The sequence below is a fragment of the Palaemon carinicauda genome, chromosome 1 (assembly GCF_036898095.1).
Source record: "Palaemon carinicauda isolate YSFRI2023 chromosome 1, ASM3689809v2, whole genome shotgun sequence".
NCBI lineage: Eukaryota > Metazoa > Arthropoda > Malacostraca > Decapoda > Palaemonidae > Palaemon > Palaemon carinicauda.
Genome location: NC_090725.1, coordinates 120,549,790 through 120,572,605, shown reverse-complemented (window position 1 = coordinate 120,572,605; position 22,816 = coordinate 120,549,790). Strand labels below are relative to the sequence as shown.

The window sequence follows — 22,816 nt, the reverse complement described above, 5'->3', positions numbered from 1 at the left end:
ATGGATTTTACAAGCAACCAATTTAGGACAGTGGATATAAGTGAGATTGGTACCACTACCTGGTCGTTAGTCACGTGGTGTATTGCGGGTTTTCCTTGTCACGGATCTACACAGAATATTGTCCTTGATTATATAATTCTGCTGCGTATACTTTATATATTCCTTTTCCTTACGATTTCCTTCCAAAGCATTTATGATTTTTTCTAATTTCTGATCTTTTCTTTGCTCAGTCTGTAATAATTCAGCGCTCCAGCCCAAATCTTCTTGTTCAGATATCGTTTTAACAATAGGCATGGATGTTGATATATCTATTAATTCAGCTAAAGGCTCCGTACAAGATGACACGGGGTTGCGTGATAATGCATCAGCAATGATATTTGCTTTCCCAGGTAAATACCCGATTCTCGCGCCAAAGTCTTGGATGATCAAATGCCACCGAGTTCGTTTGGGGCTGTAACTAAAGCCTTTAAAGAAGTCGGTTAGGGGTTTATGATCAGTAAGAACCTTGACGGGATAACCGTATATTATGAACTTGAAATGCACTAGTGAATTAACAATAGCTAGCCCTTCCTTGTCTATTACTGCATACTTACTTTCGGAAGTTCTCAGTTTTCGTGAATAAAAAGCAATACCCCACCTACTCCTAAGTCTGAGGCGTCTGTTGCAATGAAGAATTTCTTACCGAAGTCAGGAAATTTTAAGATAGGAGAAGTACACAGTTCATCTTTCAAGGTATTAAACGCCTGTTGATGCTGCTCAAACCATATGAAATCTACGCCCTTCTTCGTAAGATCAGTTAGGGGAGAGGCTATTATTGAATAATTGCGTATAAAACGCCTGTAATACCCACTACACCCCAGAAATTGCCGTATTCCCTCGACATTAGTAGGTATCGGAAAGTTACGGATAGCCGACACCTTATTGTGGACTACTTTAAGACTTTGGCTAGACACCGTAAAACCTAAATAGACTAATTTTGTCTTGAAGAATTCACACTTACTAATCTTTACCCTTAAGTTATGCTGTCTTAGTCTCTGTAGTACTAGTTCCAGTTTATGCAAATGTTCTTCTAAGGTATTAGAAAAGATTACAAGGTCGTCCATATAGGCATGCAATATATCCCCTAGTAAGTCTCCAAACACTATGTTAATCATTCTAGTAAATGTTATGGGAGCAAAACGTAAACCAAAAGGCATACGCAAAAATTCATAATGTTCCCTGGCTGTGCTGAAGGCAGTGTATGGGATACTATCTTATTTTAATGATATCTGGTGAAAGCCTATAAGTAAGTCTAAACTGGTAAAATATTTATTCTGACCTAACAAAGATAAAATATCGTCAGTACATGGCACTGGGAATCGATCAGGGATCGTTTCCTCATTTAGGCGACAGAAATCTACGCAGATACGCCATGTTCGATCTTTTTTCGGTACAACTATTAATGGAATATTATAAGGGCTGTTCGATTTCCTAATGACTCCTTCTTCTAGCATTTTACCTACTTCATCATTTATCTCATTCTGGAATTTCATAGGGAGTCTGTACGAGGGTACATAGATAATTTTCTGCTTGTCCTTTAACCTTATTTGATGTTCGATAACATCTGTTTTTCCTAAGGATCCATCCTTAGTGGAAAAAACATCATGATATTCAGTTAAAAGTCCAAAAAAATTTCTGCTGAATTTCTTCTTCTTGAATGTCTTTATTGATTTTATTTTTAATAGATTGCAAAAGGGATTCATACGCAATTGATTGAGCGTGATTGATTTCAGCGACGGTAAGAATACGATGTTTATAAACTTCTACATCCAAGATATGTTGATTTTTGTGAATTACTAAAGTGGTATTTAAATGATTACAGACTTCAATATTACATTGTTGTTGTGAGCCGACTGTATAAATAGCTTGTGTGACGGACAATCCGTTAGTTTTCAAAGTGTCGGAAAGGATTAATATTTCAGATCCCGGCAACGTTTTCTTTACTCGCACTATTATATTCGAAGTTACGTTCGGCTCGATAGATTGCGTGCAAGATGATATTACAGGTGAACGAGAATTCTGTTGGGTCGCGTATATTATTTCTTTATTAATGAGACAAGTGATTGGTTCTTCAACGTACGTCACCGTTTTATTTGTCGTCTTCTTTTTATCCAAAACTGATTTTAAGGTATTAGAAGACTTATAGAATTTTCCTTTGATATACGCGCCGTGCTTGGCAGGGGCTAAGATAATGTTTTGATTGCCCATAGACGGGTATCCTATAATTACAGCTGGATACATATCAATGTTTTGTACAACAACAAAGGTATCGGCAAACGTGCGCTTACCGACCTTGTACTGAACATGAGTTACGCCTATTACATTTAATTCATTATTTCCTATACCCGAGAGCCTTACTCCGGATTTCTCTATAGGGAAGTTCGAAAATAACAAATGATGTGTCCTCAAATCCATGATATTACGTGGACTACCAGAGTCAAAAAATAATGTAAATAATCTGTGTTCTAAGTTTACAGCATATAATGTTGGTCGTAACTCATTTTGGCTTATTATTGTGTGAATTTGTTGCAAATCTACGGGAGCCTGCACTGATTTATTTGATTCGGCCGTGTGTTTCATAGGAAAATCTATTGCCTCACAATGATCTGATAAAACATTAAATGGATTATTTAATACTACTGATGTTGATACGAATGACCCAACATCACTCTCTTCCCCATTGGAGTTAATTATGTGGTATTTGCTTTGCTCTGCACATTCTGAAAACTAGTCTGACCTTGCGAGTTCTGGCTAGACGGCCCAGGGTCAGAGTTATTTGAAGCACTATTTGTTTGTTTTTTATTTTGAACTGCATTGACGTTTGGCTGTTTCTTCTTATTGAACAGAGGTTTTTTCTTTTTATTTCCATAGGGAATTGACTGTGTGTTTCTAGGATTCTGTTGTTGATTACGCGAGTAGCATCGACTATATGAATGAGTTGAACTATTCTGTATCGAACAGAATCGCGTTCTGCAGTCTGCGATCAAGTGACCTTGACGTTTGCAATTATAACACGTCATTCCTGCAACTTGACTATTATTAACTACGTTTACATGTTGTGGCTTAGTTTCATTTTTTGCAAAAACTTGTGTAAATAAGGGATCAAGATCAGTACACTTAGACATGTGTTTCTTTATCTGTTTATATACATCTAATTCTTAATTCTGTACTTTCGGGCGTTAACTTTTTATCAAAACACCGCACTAAAGCTTCTGGCAACATAAGTGTCATGCAGGTTAAATACATTAATCGTAATAAATATTTCACGGCGATGTTATCTCCAGTAACCCATGAGGAATTACCTAAAATATCCTGATATTCGTTAAGCCTATCAGCAATGAGAGCTGTTCTTTCTATAACATTAAGCCGAGTCATAGTGGCTATATTAAGTGTATTTCTTAATGTTAAAACTACATCTAAGGCTTCCTCACCGTCATAGATCGCACATAGCCTAACTTTGAAATCGTCCCATGTAACTGCCTCTTGAAAAGAAACTCCCCTCAGATACGCACTTGCATCCCCTTTAGAAAAGTCTATAAAACTTTTAGCTTCTTCAATTGTACAAATGGGTCTATGGCATGTTTAGCATTTAAGTGAGCGTCAACGGAAGAAATCCAAGACTCGACATTCTGAGGTAAGAACCCATTGACCCGACCTTGAAAAGGAAGGATAGCTGAACTAGCACTTACTAGGGTAACTACGGGAGCGAGGATGGGGTTACTCGGTCCGGGGGTGGGGTTACTTGGTCCGGGATTTACAGGTATCATGTTTACTTAATTTTTTTTTTTATCTCTACGATTCCTTGCAATCCTATCGATATCTCTATATGAATACAGACATCCACTGCGTAAACGCATAAGCACTATACAATAAAGGTATGTTGCAGATTATAACACAATCCCCCAAAACAATGATACTAATATAAAGATATTTCCCAAGAACTTCTGAAAGAAAATGGAATTAGCACAGAGAAAAAAAATTCTAGACGAGAATTCGAAGTTGATTACAGTTTCCTTTAATGAAGGAAAAATGAAGATTTGCAAACAACTCACCCCAGCAATAATGGACGATCGATTCGTGACAACAACACTTCACTGCCTAAAACTGAATGAATAAAGAAATGTACTCAGCTTTTCAGTACATATGGGCGATGGGTGATGACGTCATTTCCTCTCTCTCTCTCTCTGGTTTGTGAGAGTTTAGCTGTGTTGATGAATGTTTTCGATTTGATATCCCGTCATATTGTTGAATGTGTTATTTTCTGGATATGATTCTTGAATGTTTCAGTAAACGTTGATAAAGTTGAATGCCATTCCTTCGTCTTCTTAAGATGTTGATTGAAGATCCAGTCCCTCAGGTTGTATACTATTTATAGTTGATGTTCAATGCGTTCATTTCTTCGGTAGACGTAGATACTTCGTCGAAATTGTAGATTCATTACTGTTGTAACTGCTAAGTATTACAGTTTAAATCGCTGGTTCTTAAAGTTGAATCGCTGCCACCAATTGTTGGTGTGGTACTGTTATAAACACACATTAGTGTTCTATCTCATGTCTCTTCAATGTGATATATAGTTGTTAGACTTGTAGGTTACTTCTTCTGAATAAGTCTATGTAAGTTAACTTTTAAACAGTTTATTAGTAGCTCCATCACAGGAGTATGGATGGTTTGGTCAGATGACCATTCTGTATGACAATTGAAAAAGAACTTCTAAAAAATATCAAGTTTGGTGATAACGTTTCATTAGTTATCTCAGCATTTTACATAAATATGATTACACAAGATTACTACCGGAACACATCTGTTTCTGTCCAAAGATCAAATAAGTCAACTGTTTCTCACGGGATGCTTGTGTTGTGTTTACTCTTCATACAAAATGTTACATTGCAATGATTTAGCTTGGTCTTGACTTTCACATCCTGTTATGACTTGACGTTCCCACACTCCTAACTTCTCCATTGATCCCTTGGGTCATGGAGTTTATTATGTAATTATTACATATATATATATATATGTATATATATATATATATATATATATAGAGAGAGAGAGAGAGAGAGAGAGAGAGAGAGAGAGAGAGAGAGAGAGAGAGAGAGAGAGAGAGAGAGCCTTACCTTATTGCCTTTTTTTATGTTTGGGTTCCCCCAGGTCCCTCAATGTGAGGCACCTCGTATATCCACCAGAGAGTTGCTAATGCATCTTCCGGTGTATTTTGCATCTTCCAGTCTTGGATGGTCTGGGATGCATCTTAGGTATTTATCGAGCTTATTCTTAAACACATCTACGCTCACTCCTGATATGTTTCTTAGATGAGCTGGCAGCGCATTAAATAGTCCCTGCATTATCAATGCTGGTGCGCCTTCCTTAGTTTTCCTGGTATATTTTTTGGCACTATCAATCTACCTCGGCTTGCTCTTTCTGATATTTTTAGCTCCATGATGTTTTCAGTAATTCCTTCTTTTTGCTTCCATGCTTGTATTATCATGTAGTGTTCTCTTCTCCTTTTTAGATAGTTTTAAAAATTGCAGTCTTTCCCAGTAGTCAAGGTCCTTAACTTCTATTCTAGCAGTATAGGACCTTTGTACACTTTCTATTTGTGCAATATCTTTTTGGTAGTGTGGGTACCATATCACATTGCAGTACTCGAGTGTACTACGTACACGAGTTTTGCAAAGCATAATCATGTGTTCAGCTTTTCTTGTTTTAAATTGTCCCATTTGTGCTTTAAATTTAGCCAACAGTGTTGCTATTTGGTCGTTGCATAACATATTCCGATTTAACATTACACCAAGGTCTTTAATTGCTTCCTTGTTTGTGATTGTCTCGTTATTACGTCCCTTGTATGCATATACCATTCCTTCTCTGTTTCCATAATTTATTGATTCAAATTTATTGGAGTTAAATACCATCCTATTTATCTCCGCCCATTCATATATTTTGCTTAGATCTCTTTGTAGTGAATTCCTATCTTCATCAAAAGTAATTTCTCTACTTATTCTTGTGTCATCGGTGAAACTTCTCACTACAGAGTTTTTAACATCACAGTCTATGTCTGAGATCATAATAACAAACAGCAGTGCAGCTAATACTGTACCTTGTGGCATGCAAGATATTACCTGAGCTTCATCTGATTTCTCGTCATTTGCAACCACTATCTGTTTTCTGTTTTGCAGGAATTCTTTTACCTATTTTCCTATCTTTCCCACAATATTATGTTTTCTCATTTTGTTCTCTAATATATTATGGTTTACCTTGTCAAAGGCTTTTGCACAATCTAGATAGATCACATCTGTGTCTTTTTCATTTATCATATTTTTGTATGTTTTCATAGTGTGCTATCAGTTGGGGTTGTGTACTTTTTCCGGGCACAAAACCGTGTTGACCTATATTAAACAAATTATTTTTAATCAAATGATTCATTATTTTATTTTTTATTACCCTCTTATACTTTTTCATAATATGTGATGTTAGACTAACAGGTCTATAATTGCTTGCCTCTAGTCTTAATCCACTTTTGAAAATAAGGGTTATATAAGCTAATTTATGTTTAACATATATCTCACTCATATCTACACTTTGTCTTAACAGTATTGCAAGCGGCTTCGCGTTAGTGTGTGCAGTTTTTTTTTTTACAAAATCGCTGGAACTCCATCTGGTACGGCTGCTGATCCCTTTTTAATTTCGCTTATAGCCTTGGCAATATCTGCTTCATTAATATCTATATTCATTAGATATTCAACATTTTCTTCTCTCATTTCTGTTTCATTATTCTCATTCTCAATTCTTGGCGTGAACTCACTCTTATATTTTTCTGCTAATATGTTGCAAATTTCCTTTTTTTTTATTCGTTAACCGTCCAATTCTTAGAGGGCCTATTTCTAATCTCCCTTTATTCATCTTTTTTGCATAGGAGTAAAGTACTTTGTTTTTTTTTTATATTTTGAAGTGTCCTTTCTTCTAAGTCCCTTTTTTCATTTTCTTTCAATTGTATAATCTTTTGTTCTGCATTTTCTATCTTACATTTTATTTCCATCATTTTCCACACATTTTTTTCTTTTGCAAGATTTTTCTTCTACTTTCTAATTTTCTGAAATAAGATCCTTCTGTCTCTTGGTATGCATGTCTTTTGTTTATTGTTTTTTTTTCGGTACATATTTTTCAACAATTTTCTTCAGTATTTTGTACAGTATGTCCGTATTTACCTGTATATTATCACTTGCGAATACATTTTTCCATTCTTTGTTCAGTTCATTTATTTCTGACCATTTTATATTCTTACTATAAAAATTATATTTTCCATATGCTTCCCGTTTTGTGCTTTGATTAATTCTGCGATCACTTGCTTTGGAATGGACTATTAATTCTGTGACATTGTGGTCTGAAATTCCCGTGTTATACACAATTATTTCTTTAACATAATTTGCCTCATTCACAAATACTAGATCTAGGACATTTTCCTTTCTTGTTGGAATGTGGTTTATTTGTTGCATATCATGTTCTAATGGCATATCTTGAAGCTTTTCAAATTGCCTCTTATCTTCTGCGTTACTATTACTTTCTTTTTTATATGCATGTATACAACCACTTTCTTCTATCCTTTCTTTCCAATCCACGAAAGGAAAGTTAAAATCTCCGGATAGGAGTATATTCCAATCTTTATGGTTTCTACATATATCATCTACTTTTTCTATTATTATGTCAAACTCCTCAGTATTTGGGGGTCTGTAAACTACAATATTCACTAGTTTTTCAAATTCAAATTCTACCGCAATCAATGCACATTCTGTGTTGATGCATTTTTCACAGACTTTTTCTTGATTTATGTCTCTTCCATATATTGCAGTTCCCCCTTGATTCCTATTTGTTCTGTCTGATATATATGTTTGGAAACCCTTTATCTAGTCATCACTGCCAGTCTCTTGGGAATACCATGTTCCACTTATATTTAATATATCTATTTTTTTTTCAATTTGGTTTAGTTCTAAGAACTCTATTTTCCTTTTAGAGTTACTCGTGACTAAACCCTGTGCATTCATCACTATTATGGTTTGTGTTTCATCCCCATTATTTAATATTGGTAATATGGATTTTCCCATGCTTCCTTCCTGTTCTGATATGATGTTCTTTTCTTCATTTCCAGGAAATCTGCCATTAAAAAATCCAACACTTCTATTATATTTGCTCTTTCGCCTTCATATTTATTTTTGTGTGTATACCTGCAATTGTCCCCATATCGGCACCAACTCCTGGCATTATAGATGCATTCTTTGTAGTTGGGCTCTAAATGTGCATATTTGGGTTGAAAGGCATCATATCTTGGGGCCTTTTGTGCATAGCGCGGTATATACTCGGTTTGCTTTTTTGTTTCTTTTTTTGTTTCTTTTTTTGTTTCATTTTTGCTTGCATTTTTCTTTTCTGTTTGCTGAGTTTTCTTACTTTCATTCATGGTTGCAGGATGCATATAACGACATTTTTTGTTGAATTTGCATCCTTTTCCTTCATTTAGGTTTTTGCATATTTTTGGATGGAGATCTCTGCATTCGTCTCCATATCCATCTAAATACGCACATTTACCATATATTTCATAATTATGGCATATCTTTGGATGCTTGTAGTAGCATCTTTCATCAAAACATGAGAGAGAGAGAGATATGTATATATATACTGTAGATATATATATATATATATATATATATATATATATATATATATATACAGTATATATGTATATATACATACATACATACATTCATACATACATACATACATACATATATATATATATACTGTTTATATATGTATGTTTATATATATATATATATATATATATACATACACACACACACACATATATATATATATATATATATTATTTCTTATAGAAAGACAAAAAATTGTAGACTAAGGGTGTAGATGAACATCTGGACCAAAATGGAATTTAGACAAAAGGACCTTGACAAAAGAAAGTGGATGGAACTTATTTCATGACTAAATCCCATGGCAAAAAAACCTGTCATAAAATGCTAAATATTATAGAGAACACAAGGTACATAACAAAATTGGCTTTATAGTTATGTGAAAAAAAAATTGTCCATTTCTTTTCTATTTCTTTAAGAATCCCTAGCACTAGGCTATATGTTGTTATCTAATTATTTTTTCCTTAATATGTAAAACTAACGTTCCTATATGATAGATGGAAAATTTCTTAATGTTTCCCCAATGTGTGATTAACTTCACAAGTATTACAGACTAAATAAAGTTACCCAAAGAAATATAAGTTTTTAACTATTATATTTTAATATTATTGAATATTCTGCCCATCAGGTCCATGGTCGTAACTGGAATGAAGCTCATGAAAAGGCAACTGAAATGGCTCAGTCCAAGGACTGCTGTTATGTGCATCCCTTTGAACATCCTGATATATGGTAGGACCACATTCAATCAATTCTTTTGCTGGTGGTGATAGTAAATGCACATTAGCATACACAATACAGTACGACCTCGTCTAGTTTGAAATGTCTTCTAGTGATTAGTGTTTTAATGCTATGAGGATACTGATGTGAAATGGGGTAAAACACTTGATTTGATGATAATTTCAGGAGCAGAATTGTTAATTTTGCATTTTGATTAAGGATTTCCTTATACTTTCCATTCTAATTTTATATATTTCCCTGCTACATAATTTATTAAGATAATAATCAATGTTTTCTTTTTTTGTGTGTTCATTTGATTACATGTCCCTTCATTTCAGTCAGTTTTATAAATTGCTGTGAATTCTTTTTACAATACTCTATACAGGTTGCCAATTCTGCACACTGCTGTGATATCTTAACTTATGTTAAGAGTTGGCCTTATGTTTTATAATGTTGATTCATAATCAGTAAAGAATGGTCATAAAAAATAAGCCTTCCTGCAAATGAAGCTTTCTGAAATATGGATTATCTTTCAGTTGGTATTGGTCTCTTGAAATGTCTGCCAGATGGGTGTTAAGAGTAATGAACATAATTTTACAAAACGTTTATAACGAATGAAAGAATGTTAGACTGTAAAGCTCGAGGAATAATTGTACTGTATTTTACAGTACTGACATTTATTTTGCATTAATTGTCATAAAGTAATAGCAGAATTGTTGTTTTCATTCTATTGTTTCAAAGAGATAATAGCTAAGGAAGATCAGGGAAGTATTGAAATATTTACTTTTGTCTTTAGAAATGTTTCTTTTTACCAGAAGCTTAATCGTATTCCTACATTTCCTGTGTTTGGCTTACCTAGGTAGAATGATTTATCAGATACATATTTCTTTTTTTATTAAAAATGTTTAGAATTGACAATCTGTGGGTTTCATTGATGAATCACTTCTATGAGACAAGGAATACTGCACACAGGCCAGAGAGCTTTATCCTAAAAATTAGTAGTAATTACAGTGTATGGATGGCAATACTTAGAACATGTGGAAAATTTTTTTTTTATTATATGCAAGTCTAGCGTATTTTAGTATGTTTATTCAATATATTCTGATTACATGAATAATGCCAGATAACTTAAATTAGTCTAGTTTTGATATTAAACTATGAATTCTGCAGAGCTTATTTTGTACCTGTTGCTTAGTTCTGTGTAACGTCTTATAGATATCATTAAGAAAAATAATTGGAAAATATTAAATTTTCTAATGTTTCCCTTTATAGAAGACTTTACTTTATATTTCAGGGAAGGTCATAGCACTATAATCACAGAGATTCTAGAACAAAGTCAAGTAAAACCTGCAGCTATTGTTTTATCTGTTGGAGGCGGTGGTCTTCTGTGTGGCATTTTTCAAGGTCTTCACAAACACGGTAATATACAATGGATATTGGTATTATTTTTCTACAATTATATCATGAGACCTTCAGTATCCTTCATCATTGCGAAAAATTTTAATCAGATATACCACGTTTAGTCAGTAGGCCTACACTATAGAGATGTCAACTTTAGCTCTTCTGTTGTCTACTTAATTGTACAAGTCAAGTTTGTACGGTTCACTATTCTTATAAAATTTCTATGGAATGGGCAACAATACATATTCTTACGCCTTTAAAAGATCAACAAGGCCTTAATTGGAAAGATTTAGTAAACGGCACAATTCTATTTCTCAGTGCAACAAAGACTAAAGAAAATGGAAAAGACTTTGAAGAACTGATTTTACAAAAGGTAGAGAATCCTGCTGGAGGTCATTAGGAATGTTTTTTATAAATGACAAAGTTACAGATGGTTTGGGCACGTGATAAGAATAGATGGGCAATAATAAATAAAAAATGGGAAAATTTGGAAGTAACAGGATAAACACCAATGAAAGGGCCCATAAAATCATGAAGAATGGGTATAAATGAATACCTGAACTCTATAAACGTTCAAGAAATTCAACAAGAGGGAAAATGTGTAGTTCAGTATATATTGTCCTATTCCTTTCTGTAATAATTTGGGTAATACGCTTATAAAACAAGTCATCTTTATTGGAAGATGCTCATATTCGGGATAAATTAGTGAAAAAATGAATTTAAGCTGAAGTGAGTGATTTCTAGGGGGACATACAAAACAGCATGCAGTCTAATGCACTTTTTTAGCCTGGGTGTGAAAAAGATAATTGAAGAGCAAATTTAAGAAGACCGAGCTTAACCATGAAACAAGTGATGGCCTTGATTAGATATAGAGTATTAATGGACTCGAGTAGTTTTTATGCTTTCTAAATAGATGACACCAATTACATTGTTTTTAGTTCAAATTTCCTAGGTAATAAATAATTATTTACAGAAGTTTTTCTAAATCTTAATTTTAGGATTCACGAGTCTAACCTCAATAAGGTTAATTAGTAGGCTTAATCAAGTAATTTACCGGAGACTATTATACCTACTATATTTTATGGAAAATTACTGTGTAATATTATCTTTAAGTCATTATGTAGTAAGTTTTATTTTTCCACTAAAATAGTGGGTTTTTTTTTCAGAGGCAACTGATATTCCAGTAATTGCCATGGAAACACAGGGAGCTCATGCACTTAATGCAGCTCTCGCTGTTGGAAAGCCCATTTCAATTGGAGAAATCACAAGGTATGAATTATGTATTCCATTTAATTAATTTGAGTTTTAAGATAATCTTGGTCTTGAGTTTCAAGATATTTTGGTCTTGAGTTTCGAGATATTTTGGTCTTGAGTTTCAAGATAATCTTGGTCAATAGCTTGAAAATAATTCATCAAAATATTACCAACTGAACCCACGAAAAAAAAGATTGTTGTTAAAAGCTACCTTGATAATTCCTCACCGAGAGTACAAGATAAACGTAAAAACGGATTTTGACCAAAGCGAAAAATCTATTTTTGGGTGATATGGCCATGTTGCCCTGATGGAAGGTTCCTTTAGGCAGCTTTCTAAGGGATGTTTGGCTACAGTGATACTCCCAGAAAATTAACTATAGGTCTACAGAATTCTAACTCCCGGCACGAGTATCCTTGATATAACTTTTAAGGATATCGCATAAAATCAGGGGACATATTTCTTGATACGAAACATGGCAATCTTCACCCCGAATAGATTTTACTCTTTGAGGGGGAAGAGTGGCGAAATGAAGGGGAGCTGTTATCAAGGTTACCCGGTGGATCCCCTCCCAGTACTACTACAGCGTATTATTCCTTGTTGCATTTAAGCAGGAAAAGCCACAGATAGAGTAATTTCGGAAGGGGTCTTTCATTACTTAGTTTTATACTCCTTTTGAAAGAAGGGAGGGTCCATCAGGACGACATGGCCATATCACCCAAAAATAGATTTTTCACTTTGCTCAAAATCCGTTTTTTTTGGCTCAGCCATGTCGTCCTGATGGAAGTTTACCAGAGAATTACTTGAAAGTACTATATCTGTGGGTTTGTATAAAGGCCTTTACTTTGAATGACTTCCTTATGTGGTCTCCCAAACCTTATATATATGACATTACCGTTATTAGTCATATCCACTAAGTTTGGAACTAAATTAGGGCTTTCTGCCCCCTGCAGGGAAATTGTCGACTTCAACTATAAGGTATCAAAGTTTGTCATTCTGTCGGAACAAGGTGGAACTTGTAGAGATTACCAGGTTGTTCTTTCAGAGATTTTACTCACAAGAATGTTATTTTAGGAAAAAATAAAAGGCTCTGGACAGTTTTATTCATACTCATTAAGGGCGAATAAGACGCAGATACATTTGTATGTCTTTTTTATTTTTATAGACAAAATATAAAAAATGTAAAATATATCGTTAGAAAGAATCTAGCCATCATATCTACACCTCTTGGTATATATATTTTTAACCTGTAAGGGGAGAAATACATATACAGTATTAGTTCTTTAGTATATGCCACTCAATATTATGAAATTAACTGTTTGATTTCACTTAGATGTTAGATATGTTTCAACACTGTGTATAAATGTTCACACGGCACTGGTGTTATTGGCTAGATTCTACACCTATATAGAGCAGTCCAAAAATCACCATAGTGATTTTCATTAAAAGGTATTACACTCGAAGGTGCTAATACCTGTTCACCCAATTCACTGGTAAGTCCCAAAACAGTCCACTATTCATCGCAGCACTAGACGACAGGTTTTATAACACTACCTGCCGCCACCAAAAAGTGTTTTATTTCATGCACTTGCTTCGCATAATGTTTATAGAAGACTCTGGATGATTTCCAACCCGTATATGAACGCAGTCTATCAAAGTCCATATGTTGAAAGAAGTTCAACGAGGAAGAAACTTTTCTAGGATCGTGACCTGTGGGTGTACTGTCAGGATTCGCTCTGCGAATAAAGTAGGTGAGTTTTGCCCTCAGTTGTTTTAGGGATAAGTTTGATCCCGAGGTTTCGCCTCGGAAGAGCTGTCCCTCCTTGAAGTCTGAAGTTCTTCGAAGATAGACCTTAAGACACTCTACTGGACATAGAGAGACATCTTCCTTCAGAGGGCAGATTCTCCAAGGACTCCACCTTTTGGTGGGTAGCTCGTTTTTGGTGAGAAAGGTAGGATCGAGAAAGATTCAGTTCTCCCTCTTCTGTGAACTGAATATGGCCTTCATTTCTGGATAGGGCCACTATTTCACTAATTCTTGCCCCTGAGGCTTTAGCAAACAGGAATATCACTTTCTGTGTTAGATCCTTTAGGGTACAATCTTCATTACTCAAATTCGAAGCATAGTGCAAGGCTTTGTCCAAGGACCATGATATGGGCTTTGGAGGGGTTGCTAGTTTGAGTCTAGCGCATGCTTTCGGAATCTTATTGAATATTTCATTTGACAGGTCCACCTGGAAGGCGTAAAGAAGAGGTCTAGTCAAAGCTGGCTTACACGCAGTTATTGTGGTCGAAGTTAGGCCTTGTTCATGAAGGTAGATGAAGAAGGAAAGGCAGAAGTCTATTGAAATTTCTGCCAGTTTCATCATCTTCACAAAGGAAACCCACTTCTTCCAAGACAATTCGTATTGTTTTCTGGTTGACTTTGACTTGTATTCTATAAAGTCGATGTTGTCTTTTGAGATCCCAAACCTTTTCTTGGCTGCTAAGGCGAGAAAATTATGAGATGTAGGCTTTTGGTTCTCAAGGATGAAGCGTAGACAGTCAACTTCTGAACCAATTGGGATAAAGCTGGGTTCGGTAGAGGAAACAGCTTCAGTTTCAGTTCTAGAACTAGAGGGAACCAATTGCTTCTGGGCCATTTGGCAGCAACTACTGCTGCTGTTCCCCTGAAGGATCTCAGCTTGTTGAGGACCTTCAGCAGGAGGTTGGTTGGTGGGAACAGATAGATGTGATTCCATCTGTTCCAATCGCTTCAGCCCGAAGGTCCTCGTAAGGGGCTACATAACGAGGTAGTTTCTTGTTGTCGCTCGTTGCGAAGAGGGCGATCTGCAGTTCCGGGACTTTTTCCAAGATGAAAGAGAATGAGTCGGCGTCCAGGGACCATCCGCCATCACATTGTGGAACCCTTGCAAGTGAAATGCTGATAAGTGCCATCTTTTCTTCCTTGCCAAACGAAAGATGGCTAACATCACGTGATTGATATGAGGTGATCTCGAGCCCTGTCGGTTCAGACATTTCACTATTACTTGGCTTTCCAAGACCAGCTTGATGTGGACTGATCTGCGAAGGGATAGTTTCTTCAACGTTAGGAAGACTGCCATGGGTTCCAGGATGTTGATGTGAAAGTTCTTGAACTGGTGCAATCAATTCCTTTCCCTTGAACTTTCCTTTGATGGGAATGGCATCCCCATCCTTCCGGTGAGGCATCTGGGTGAATGACCACTGAAGGTTGAGGTGCTTGTAAGGGAATTGTCCTTGTCAGGCTCTTGACCTTTGACCACGGCCTTAGAAGCGATCGCAGTAGGGTTGGCATCAATCTCTGTTGATCTCTCTGAGCGTTTGATGCGTATCTTCTCCAGACTCCTGACGCATCTTTTAGTTGTGCTTTTAGCACTGGGACTGTCACTGCTGCACACTGGAGAGAGCCCAGTACTCTTTCCTGTTGGCGTCTTGAAATCTTCTTGAGTTTCAGTAGTCTCCTGACAGATCCCGCAATCTCTCTCCTCTTCTTCGGTGGAATGGAGAGGTGACGTGACTGCAAGTTCCAATGGATTTCTAACCATTGAAACTCCTGAGCTGGAGAGAGGCGAGACTTCTTGTGGTTGATCTTGAAGCCAAGATGTTCCAGGAAATTAATCACCTTTGTGGCTGCCTGCACACAAGCAGTCTTGGATGCTGCCCACACCAGCCAGTCGTCCAGGTATGCCACTACCTGAATGCTTTCTATGTGTAGCTGTTGGACGACTGTGTCCGTGAGTTTTGTGAATATCCTTGGGGCTATGTTTAGTCCAAAGGGCATGGCTGTGAAGACATATTTTGTCTTCTGTAGCCTGAATCCTAGGTAGGAGGAGAGGGGGCGGCTGACTGGTAGGTGCCAATAAGCATCTGCCAGGTCTATCGAGACTGTGTACACCCTTTTGGTAACAGGGTCCTTATGTGTTGCAGGGTTAGCATCCGGAACTTGTTCTCGATGAACTTGTTGAGTGGAGACAAGTCTAGAATGACTCTGAGTTTGTCCGAGTCCTTCTTGAGAACACAAAACAGCCTTCCCTGGAATTTGATGGACTTTGTTTTCCTTAATACGTTTTTGCTCAAGAGTTCTGAGGATATTCTTCCAATAAGGAGGTGGAGTGTTGGAAGAATTGAGGAAAAGGGGGTGGAGTTTTGTTCCATTTCCACCCAAGTCCATTCTTGATTAGACTGTGAGCCCAGGGATCGAAGGTCCAATGATCCCAAAAGTGGAAGAGTCTTCCTCCTACCTGGAGCATCCCATTGCTGAGATGTTCCAGAGGGTTTGTTTCCTTGACCACGACCTCCTTTACCCTTTGAGGGGTTTCTTGAGGAGCCTCTTCTAGAGCCTCTACCTCTAGAGTGAAAGGTAGTAGTGTGCCTCTCAAAGCCTGGATTAAATACAGGCGACTGAGCTACCAGCTGCTAGGGCACCATTTTGAAGGTGGTGGTTTGTGGCTGGGCTATCATTTGGGGCACCGTGGTCATGGTCATTGTTGGATGTTGTGCAGGCCTGTGAGATACACGTGGCTTCTCTGTCTTCCTGTTCTTCGTTTGGGGACCAGCGTCAGAGGATGATTTCCTCTTGGAAGACATGTCCCACTTTTGGAGAAGGTTCCTATTCTCCGTGGCAGCTTTTGCAATGACCTCCTGGACCACTTCTTTTGGGAAGAGGTCCTTGCCCCAGATGCATGAATTGATCAACTTCCTGGGCTCATGTTTAACCGTTGCATTGGCAAACACATGCTCTCTACAGGCCCTCCTGGCCTTCACGGAAGCGTACATGTCCTTAACAAGGGTAGCCATGTGAGTCTTGGCTAGGACCATGTACATATCTGGGGTATTGGAAAGGCCTGCACACATCTCCATACAGTTCTGGAGAGACAAAGAGGCGGCAAGTCTCTCTTTTGTCTCCTGTTCCCTTCTCAAAAGATGTTCCGACAGTTTTGGAAGGTTCTCATTGAACTGTTGACCTGCTATCTCTGGATCCAGCTTAGAGACTGAGAAGGTTAGATGAACCTCGTTCCATTCCTTCTCGCAGGTAGGCAGGGCTAGAGACAATGGTCTGCACTCTTCTAGCGTTGGGCACGGTTTGCCCGCATCAACTGCTTTCAGCACACTGTTGAGAGCTTTGGCCGAAAAGGGGGGAAAGCTCTGGAGGAAGGAGCAAGGAAGGTAGGATGCTTCTTGCTCAAAGCTGAAACCTTAGAGTTGGTGTAGCCGACATTCTTTAAGGTTCTGGTTAAGAGAGCCTGCACCTTGTCATGCTCAAAGATCATGACCTCTTTAGGTTCCGCCTCCTCACGAGATGCTGGTTCATCCCGCAATCTCACGTAACATTCTGGGTAATCCGAGATGTTAGGCCAGAATTGAAGATCTTCGAGGGGTTCGGCCCCCATCTTCTCGGAGATGTACAGTTTCCCATTCATCATGGGCATATACTCCGCATACCTCCAGGGGTTGGTTTTGGAGCATTGAGGTAAGTCAGAGACTTTGATAGGCTTGTGAGAGCCTCTGAGAACGTCCGAGTGTTTTGCTTCTCTTACCTCCCTCCTCATCTCCTGTTGTTCCTTGCGGAACAATTCCATCATCTGTTAAAGTTGTCCTAGGAGCGCCTCTCTCTTGGCTATCAGCGGTTCAAGATGGGGAGTTTGGGCCGAAGAAGTTGACGGCACAGGTTGTTATGCCGTCACAGAAAACTGAGTGTCTTCCGTTATCGTTGATATGGACCCTTCTTCCTCCGTGGGTGGTTGAGCCACCTCTTCTGGAGTGAGTACTGTTCCAGGAAGTATGATTTACGTACATCATACTCTATTGGTCACAAAGCTAATCGGAGATTTCCGGGAAAGTGTCCTCAAGGATCGCCACGAGGACATAGTTTGGTTTGCTGCTTTAGTGACTCAAGCTCTTGATGCAAAACAACTTCAGAGCGCTAAAACCTGGCAAACGCTTCTCTACTGGCAAAGGGCGCCAATTTCAATGATACGGCGTAGATAAAAGTGTCATGTTCGGTGGGCAGCACTGTTAAAGTGTAGGGCACAGCAGTGAGCAGGAAGGTGGTGGGCAGCTGGTCACTCCGTGTTCACCAATTTGGCAAGCTGCAACTGTCTTAACAGAAAGACGGGCTGGACACAACTGCTTTACTAATGCGGCATCATGAGGTTATTTATAAATGTTTGAGGATAACAATGACATAAAAACTTTAACCATATGAAACATGCAATGGCAAGCTTTAACAGGTTTTTCTAATATCAATAAGGGAGAGAGCGAAAGAAAGAGAGAAAAAGAAGGGAATCACATTACTATGTAGCATATGCGTGTATGAAATACACGTGTGATGCATATACCTTCATTTGCTCTCTCTCTCTCTCTCTCTCTCTCTCTCTCTCTCTCTCTCTCTCTCTCTCTCTCTCTCTCTCTCTCTCTCTCTCTCTCTCTATAGGCAAAAGCTTTTGGCTGTATTTGACAAAAACCACTAACCCATACTCAGGTTACGTCTACTAATAAAGATGTCTGCTATGAAGAAAATAATGATCAACAATGATCTCACAAAGATTAGTCATAATCAGTGACGAGGAAGATTTTCCTACATCCCTACTTGGAAAAGCTTCATTTAATGAAATATGTTTAATTTGTGACATTACACGTTAAAATAGACATAAATCTCCCTGAGTGTCATCTATAGCAGAATCAATATAATAGGCCTAGTAAAATCATAAAAAACCCATGCAAAGAAAAGTCTCAAGACTGTCAAAAATAAGAAGTACAATATGGTTTACTCATGCGAAACATTTGCTCTCCAGTAAAGAAGTACTGGCCAGAGAGGTTTAATCGTCTTTTCCAAGGTCTGCAACTTTCCTGATACCAGCTATGGTCGATTCAGATGAGAATTTCCTGAGGGAGATGCTGCTAGCATCCTAAATTATTGGAAAATGCTGCCTAAAATCCTAGTGACTTGACCAATGCTAAAAAGTTGGTCTCTTTATCAGGCATTTCCTAAGATCCTAAACATAAATATGATTACACATTCCGTGATTAATAACATCCCGTAGAAAGAGACACTGTTTTAAGATGTCCATCAGGTAAACTTTCTTTGTCAAATCTGAATAATATTCTTAATACAATAATAATGGATGCAAAAGTAATGATTCACAAAGATGTAAGGCCATGGATGATGAATGTTACTCAATGAGAAACACTTACCAGAGAGCAGCCTCAAACTTTTAATCCTGTAGCCATGTGCTGGATCGGTAATCTTCACCTTGAAACCAATACAAAGTGGGGCCCTTTTATCCTCATTACTTTCCCAGCAACCACTCTAACTTCATAAGAGTCAGGTTAGTATGGGTTTATTTCCATAAACTTGATTACCTGATAGCCAATGGTGTCTGTTGTCTACTGAAATCTGAAAGAGCAGAATCCATCAATACCAGATTTGACTGCATTCATAGATGAATAAAGTAAAAAGTGCAAATGCATCATAAGCAAAATAGTGTAGAAGCATTGGATGTCAAAGTGAAACAGACGCCATAATAATTTAATAGGTAGAAAAAAATTACATTTACAATATATTGGCAAATTTCTTATTACTAGCCAAGCTACAACACTGGTTGGAAAAGCACAATGCTATAAGCCCAAGGTCTCCAACAGGGAAAGCAGCCCAATGAGGTAAGGAAATAAGGAAATAGCAAATCAACTATATAATAAGTAATGAATAAAAATACAACATTCTAATATCATCAACAACAATAAAATAGATTAGTCATACATAAATAAAAGAACGAGGCTTATGTCAACATGTTTAACAAAATAAAATTTACAAAAAGGTTTGAACTTCTGAAGTCCTACCGATACCAATGCCATATTGAAAAGATCATTCCACAATCTGGTTACAACTGCAATAAAACTTCTAGAATACTGTGTAGTTTGCACCTTATAATGGATGGAGAAGTTACGAGTGTTAGAATTTACTGCATACCTTGTGAGGTACGAGAGACAGACCATAGCTGAGTGATGCTTTATTCCTGAGATGGGCCAAATACATTGACCTGTGCGGACAGCGAAGTAACAACCTGTTGGGCAGGTGACTGACCGACCGCGAACAGGTGAGAAATGGGGGGCATTTGAGTTTTCTGACATTAACATTGTGATTAATATAAAAGCCCACGCTTGACATATAATAATGAATCACACATAAAAATGAAGGGCAGACGATTCTGTGCAAAAATGCATAAACAATATTTACAGGATATTTACAGAGAATATGTACAATGTTATAAAGAACACTACAAGCATTGTAGGACGTTGTCCTTACAACTATCCTCCACAAGACAATTATTAAAAGGGGAACATTTTAATGATTGTATGAAAAGAAATAAATGGGTAAAACATAAATATACATATTAGTCTCTGTAGCAGGACGGGGGTTGCAGACAGTCCCTTCGTCAGGACACTGGGATTGGAGGGCCGTTACCCTCGATACGCAGGATGCCACCCAGGTGGGGTGAACATAGAGGTTCGACTGCTGGTCAGACATTTTCTATTTGTTTGTTCTGAGGAGGCACTCGTGGGCGCCGCCCATGCTGCTTGTGCACGTCAACGTCGCTTTCTGTATAAGCAGGCTTAAATCTGTCCATGGTCAGCCAAACTTCTGCTCCGTGGATCATGACCTTAAATGCCTTCTTCGTCCTTTCCAGCACACAATAGGGCCCTTTGTAAGGACGTGAGAGTGGGGGGCGGTGACCGTCCTGTCTGACGAAGACATAGGGGCAGGTGTTCGGTGAGGCAGGCCTGATGTGCTTTGTCCTGTCTGCATACATTTTGTGATGGGGCATGAATTTTCCTGCCCTTTCACGAAGCTGGGCAAGGCTGATGTCTTCGGTGTCAGGATTGGAGGGGAAAAACTCTCTAGGGACCACAAGCATCTCCCCACAGACTGTCTCTGTCAAAGAGGCATCGCCGTTTGCTTTCAGGGCCATTTGAAGACCGAGGAGGACCCAGGGAAGTTGCTTCACCCAATGCTCGTCTGTACATCGGGCCATTAAGGCTGTCTTTAGGGACCGATGGCTTCTTTCAACCATGCCATTGGCTGCGGGGTTGTAGGCCGTCGTGCTGTGCATGTTGGTCCCCATCAGGCGGGTGAGAAATGCCCACAGGTCCGATATGAAAGCAGGTCCTCTGTCAGTCGTCATGTCGTCCAGAATTGCGAATCGGTTGACCCAGCTAGAGAGAAGGGCTTGGGCGAAAGCGTCCGGCGATGCTTCGGTCATGGGAGTGGTCTCCAGCCACCTTGTCAAACAGTCGATGATTGCGAGGAGGTACCTGGCATCTTCCAAGGGTGGTAAGGGCCCCACAATGTCGACATGGATGTGTCCGAACCGTCTCTTGGGTTGAGGGAAACTGCCAACTCCTGATCGGTGTGACAGCCGACCTTGCTGATTTGACATGCTGTGCATACACGTGCCCTCGTAAGTCCTTCCTGATTCTCAGCCACATTAACTTGTCGATCATCAGCTTGGTGGTAGTCCTCGATGAGGGGTGCGAGAGACCGTGGATGACGTCACATACTAGCCTTCATCTTGACGGTGGGATGAAACTTGACGTCCTCCCACCAAAGGGAGGTCAAGGAGGACCTCGCGTTTGCTATGGCGGAGTCGTCTGTTTGTTCCCGGGTGATGTCCTCGTGGTACACCCCTATGTGGATGGAATTGATGCTGATTCTTGACAGAGCTTCGGCCACCACGTTCTTTCTCCCCTGGACATAGCTGATAGTACAGCCGAACTCGGGGATGGCCACCAGGTGTCGTTGCCTGTCAGGCAGACCATGCTTCCCCAGGCTTGGTGAAGGCGTAGACCAGAGGCTGGTGGTCCGTCTGGATGGTGAATAAGGTTCCCTCCAGCAGGTATTTGAAGTGCCTGACGGCGAGGTACACTGCCAGAAACTCGCATTAGAAAGTGCTGTAGCAAGTCTCGGGTGGTTTTAACATCCTGCTGAAGAAGGCGAATGGTTGGGGCACGTTGTTGATCAACAGCTCTGGGACGGTACCGCATCCAATGTTACTGGCATCCGTAGTTAACCTCAGGGGGACCCAGGTACTGATAGGCTAGGGTTGTAGCCTTGCAGAGGGCAACCTTTGTTTGCTTGAAGGTTTCTTGTTGAGACGGACCCCACTGTAGTTTCTTCGGTTTCCCCTTCAGGACGTTGAGCCGGGGGTTCATCATGCCGTCAACGTTGGGCATGAACCTCTGGTAATAGTTCGCCATGACGATGTATTTTTGAAGGGACTGTTTATGTACTCCACTTTGAGGGTTCGAGCCCCGGGAACTCCACCTTCTCAGCCCCGAACGTGAATTTGTCAAAGTATACCACGAGGCCATTCTCCTGCAGTCATTTCAGAACCACCCTTTTGAGCTCCAGATGTTCCTCCCACATCTTGGAGAACGCAAGGATGTCATCGATGTAGATGGCGCAGAAGGGAAGGTCCCACAAGATACTCTCCATTAAACGCTGGAAAGGCGCCCTAGCATTTATCAGGCCGAACGTCAAGTAGAAGACATAGGACCAAAAGGGGGTGATGATGGCTATCTTTGGGATGTCGTCGGGGTGCATGGGGGACCTGAAAATAAGACTTTAAGAGATACATCTTGGAAAAAATAGTGGCCCTGTGGATGGGCCCCGGTGAGGTTCTGCATGTTGGGC

The 22,816-nt window shown here is 38.9% G+C and overlaps 2 protein-coding genes across 2 annotated transcripts in view; one reads left to right on the top strand and one right to left on the bottom strand.

Annotated features, from left to right (window-relative positions):
• The window catches only part of LOC137656611 (serine dehydratase-like), a 31,069-nt gene extending 17,890 nt beyond the window's left edge, over nucleotides 1-13,179 (top strand). Inside the window, exons 4-7 of the mRNA XM_068390807.1 lie at nucleotides 9,364-9,464; nucleotides 10,747-10,871; nucleotides 12,020-12,122; nucleotides 13,059-13,179. Of these exons, the coding sequence (XP_068246908.1) occupies nucleotides 9,364-9,464; nucleotides 10,747-10,871; nucleotides 12,020-12,122; nucleotides 13,059-13,179 (450 nt within the window). The remainder of the gene's footprint in view (nucleotides 1-9,363; nucleotides 9,465-10,746; nucleotides 10,872-12,019; nucleotides 12,123-13,058) is intronic.
• A 7,466-nt stretch (nucleotides 13,180-20,645) lies between these two features.
• LOC137656535 (uncharacterized) lies at nucleotides 20,646-21,563 on the bottom strand. Its single transcript, XM_068390733.1, has one exon. It carries the CDS (start codon nucleotides 21,561-21,563, stop codon nucleotides 20,646-20,648), a length of 918 nt encoding a protein of 305 aa, XP_068246834.1.
• Nucleotides 21,564-22,816: the final 1,253 nt, after the last annotated feature.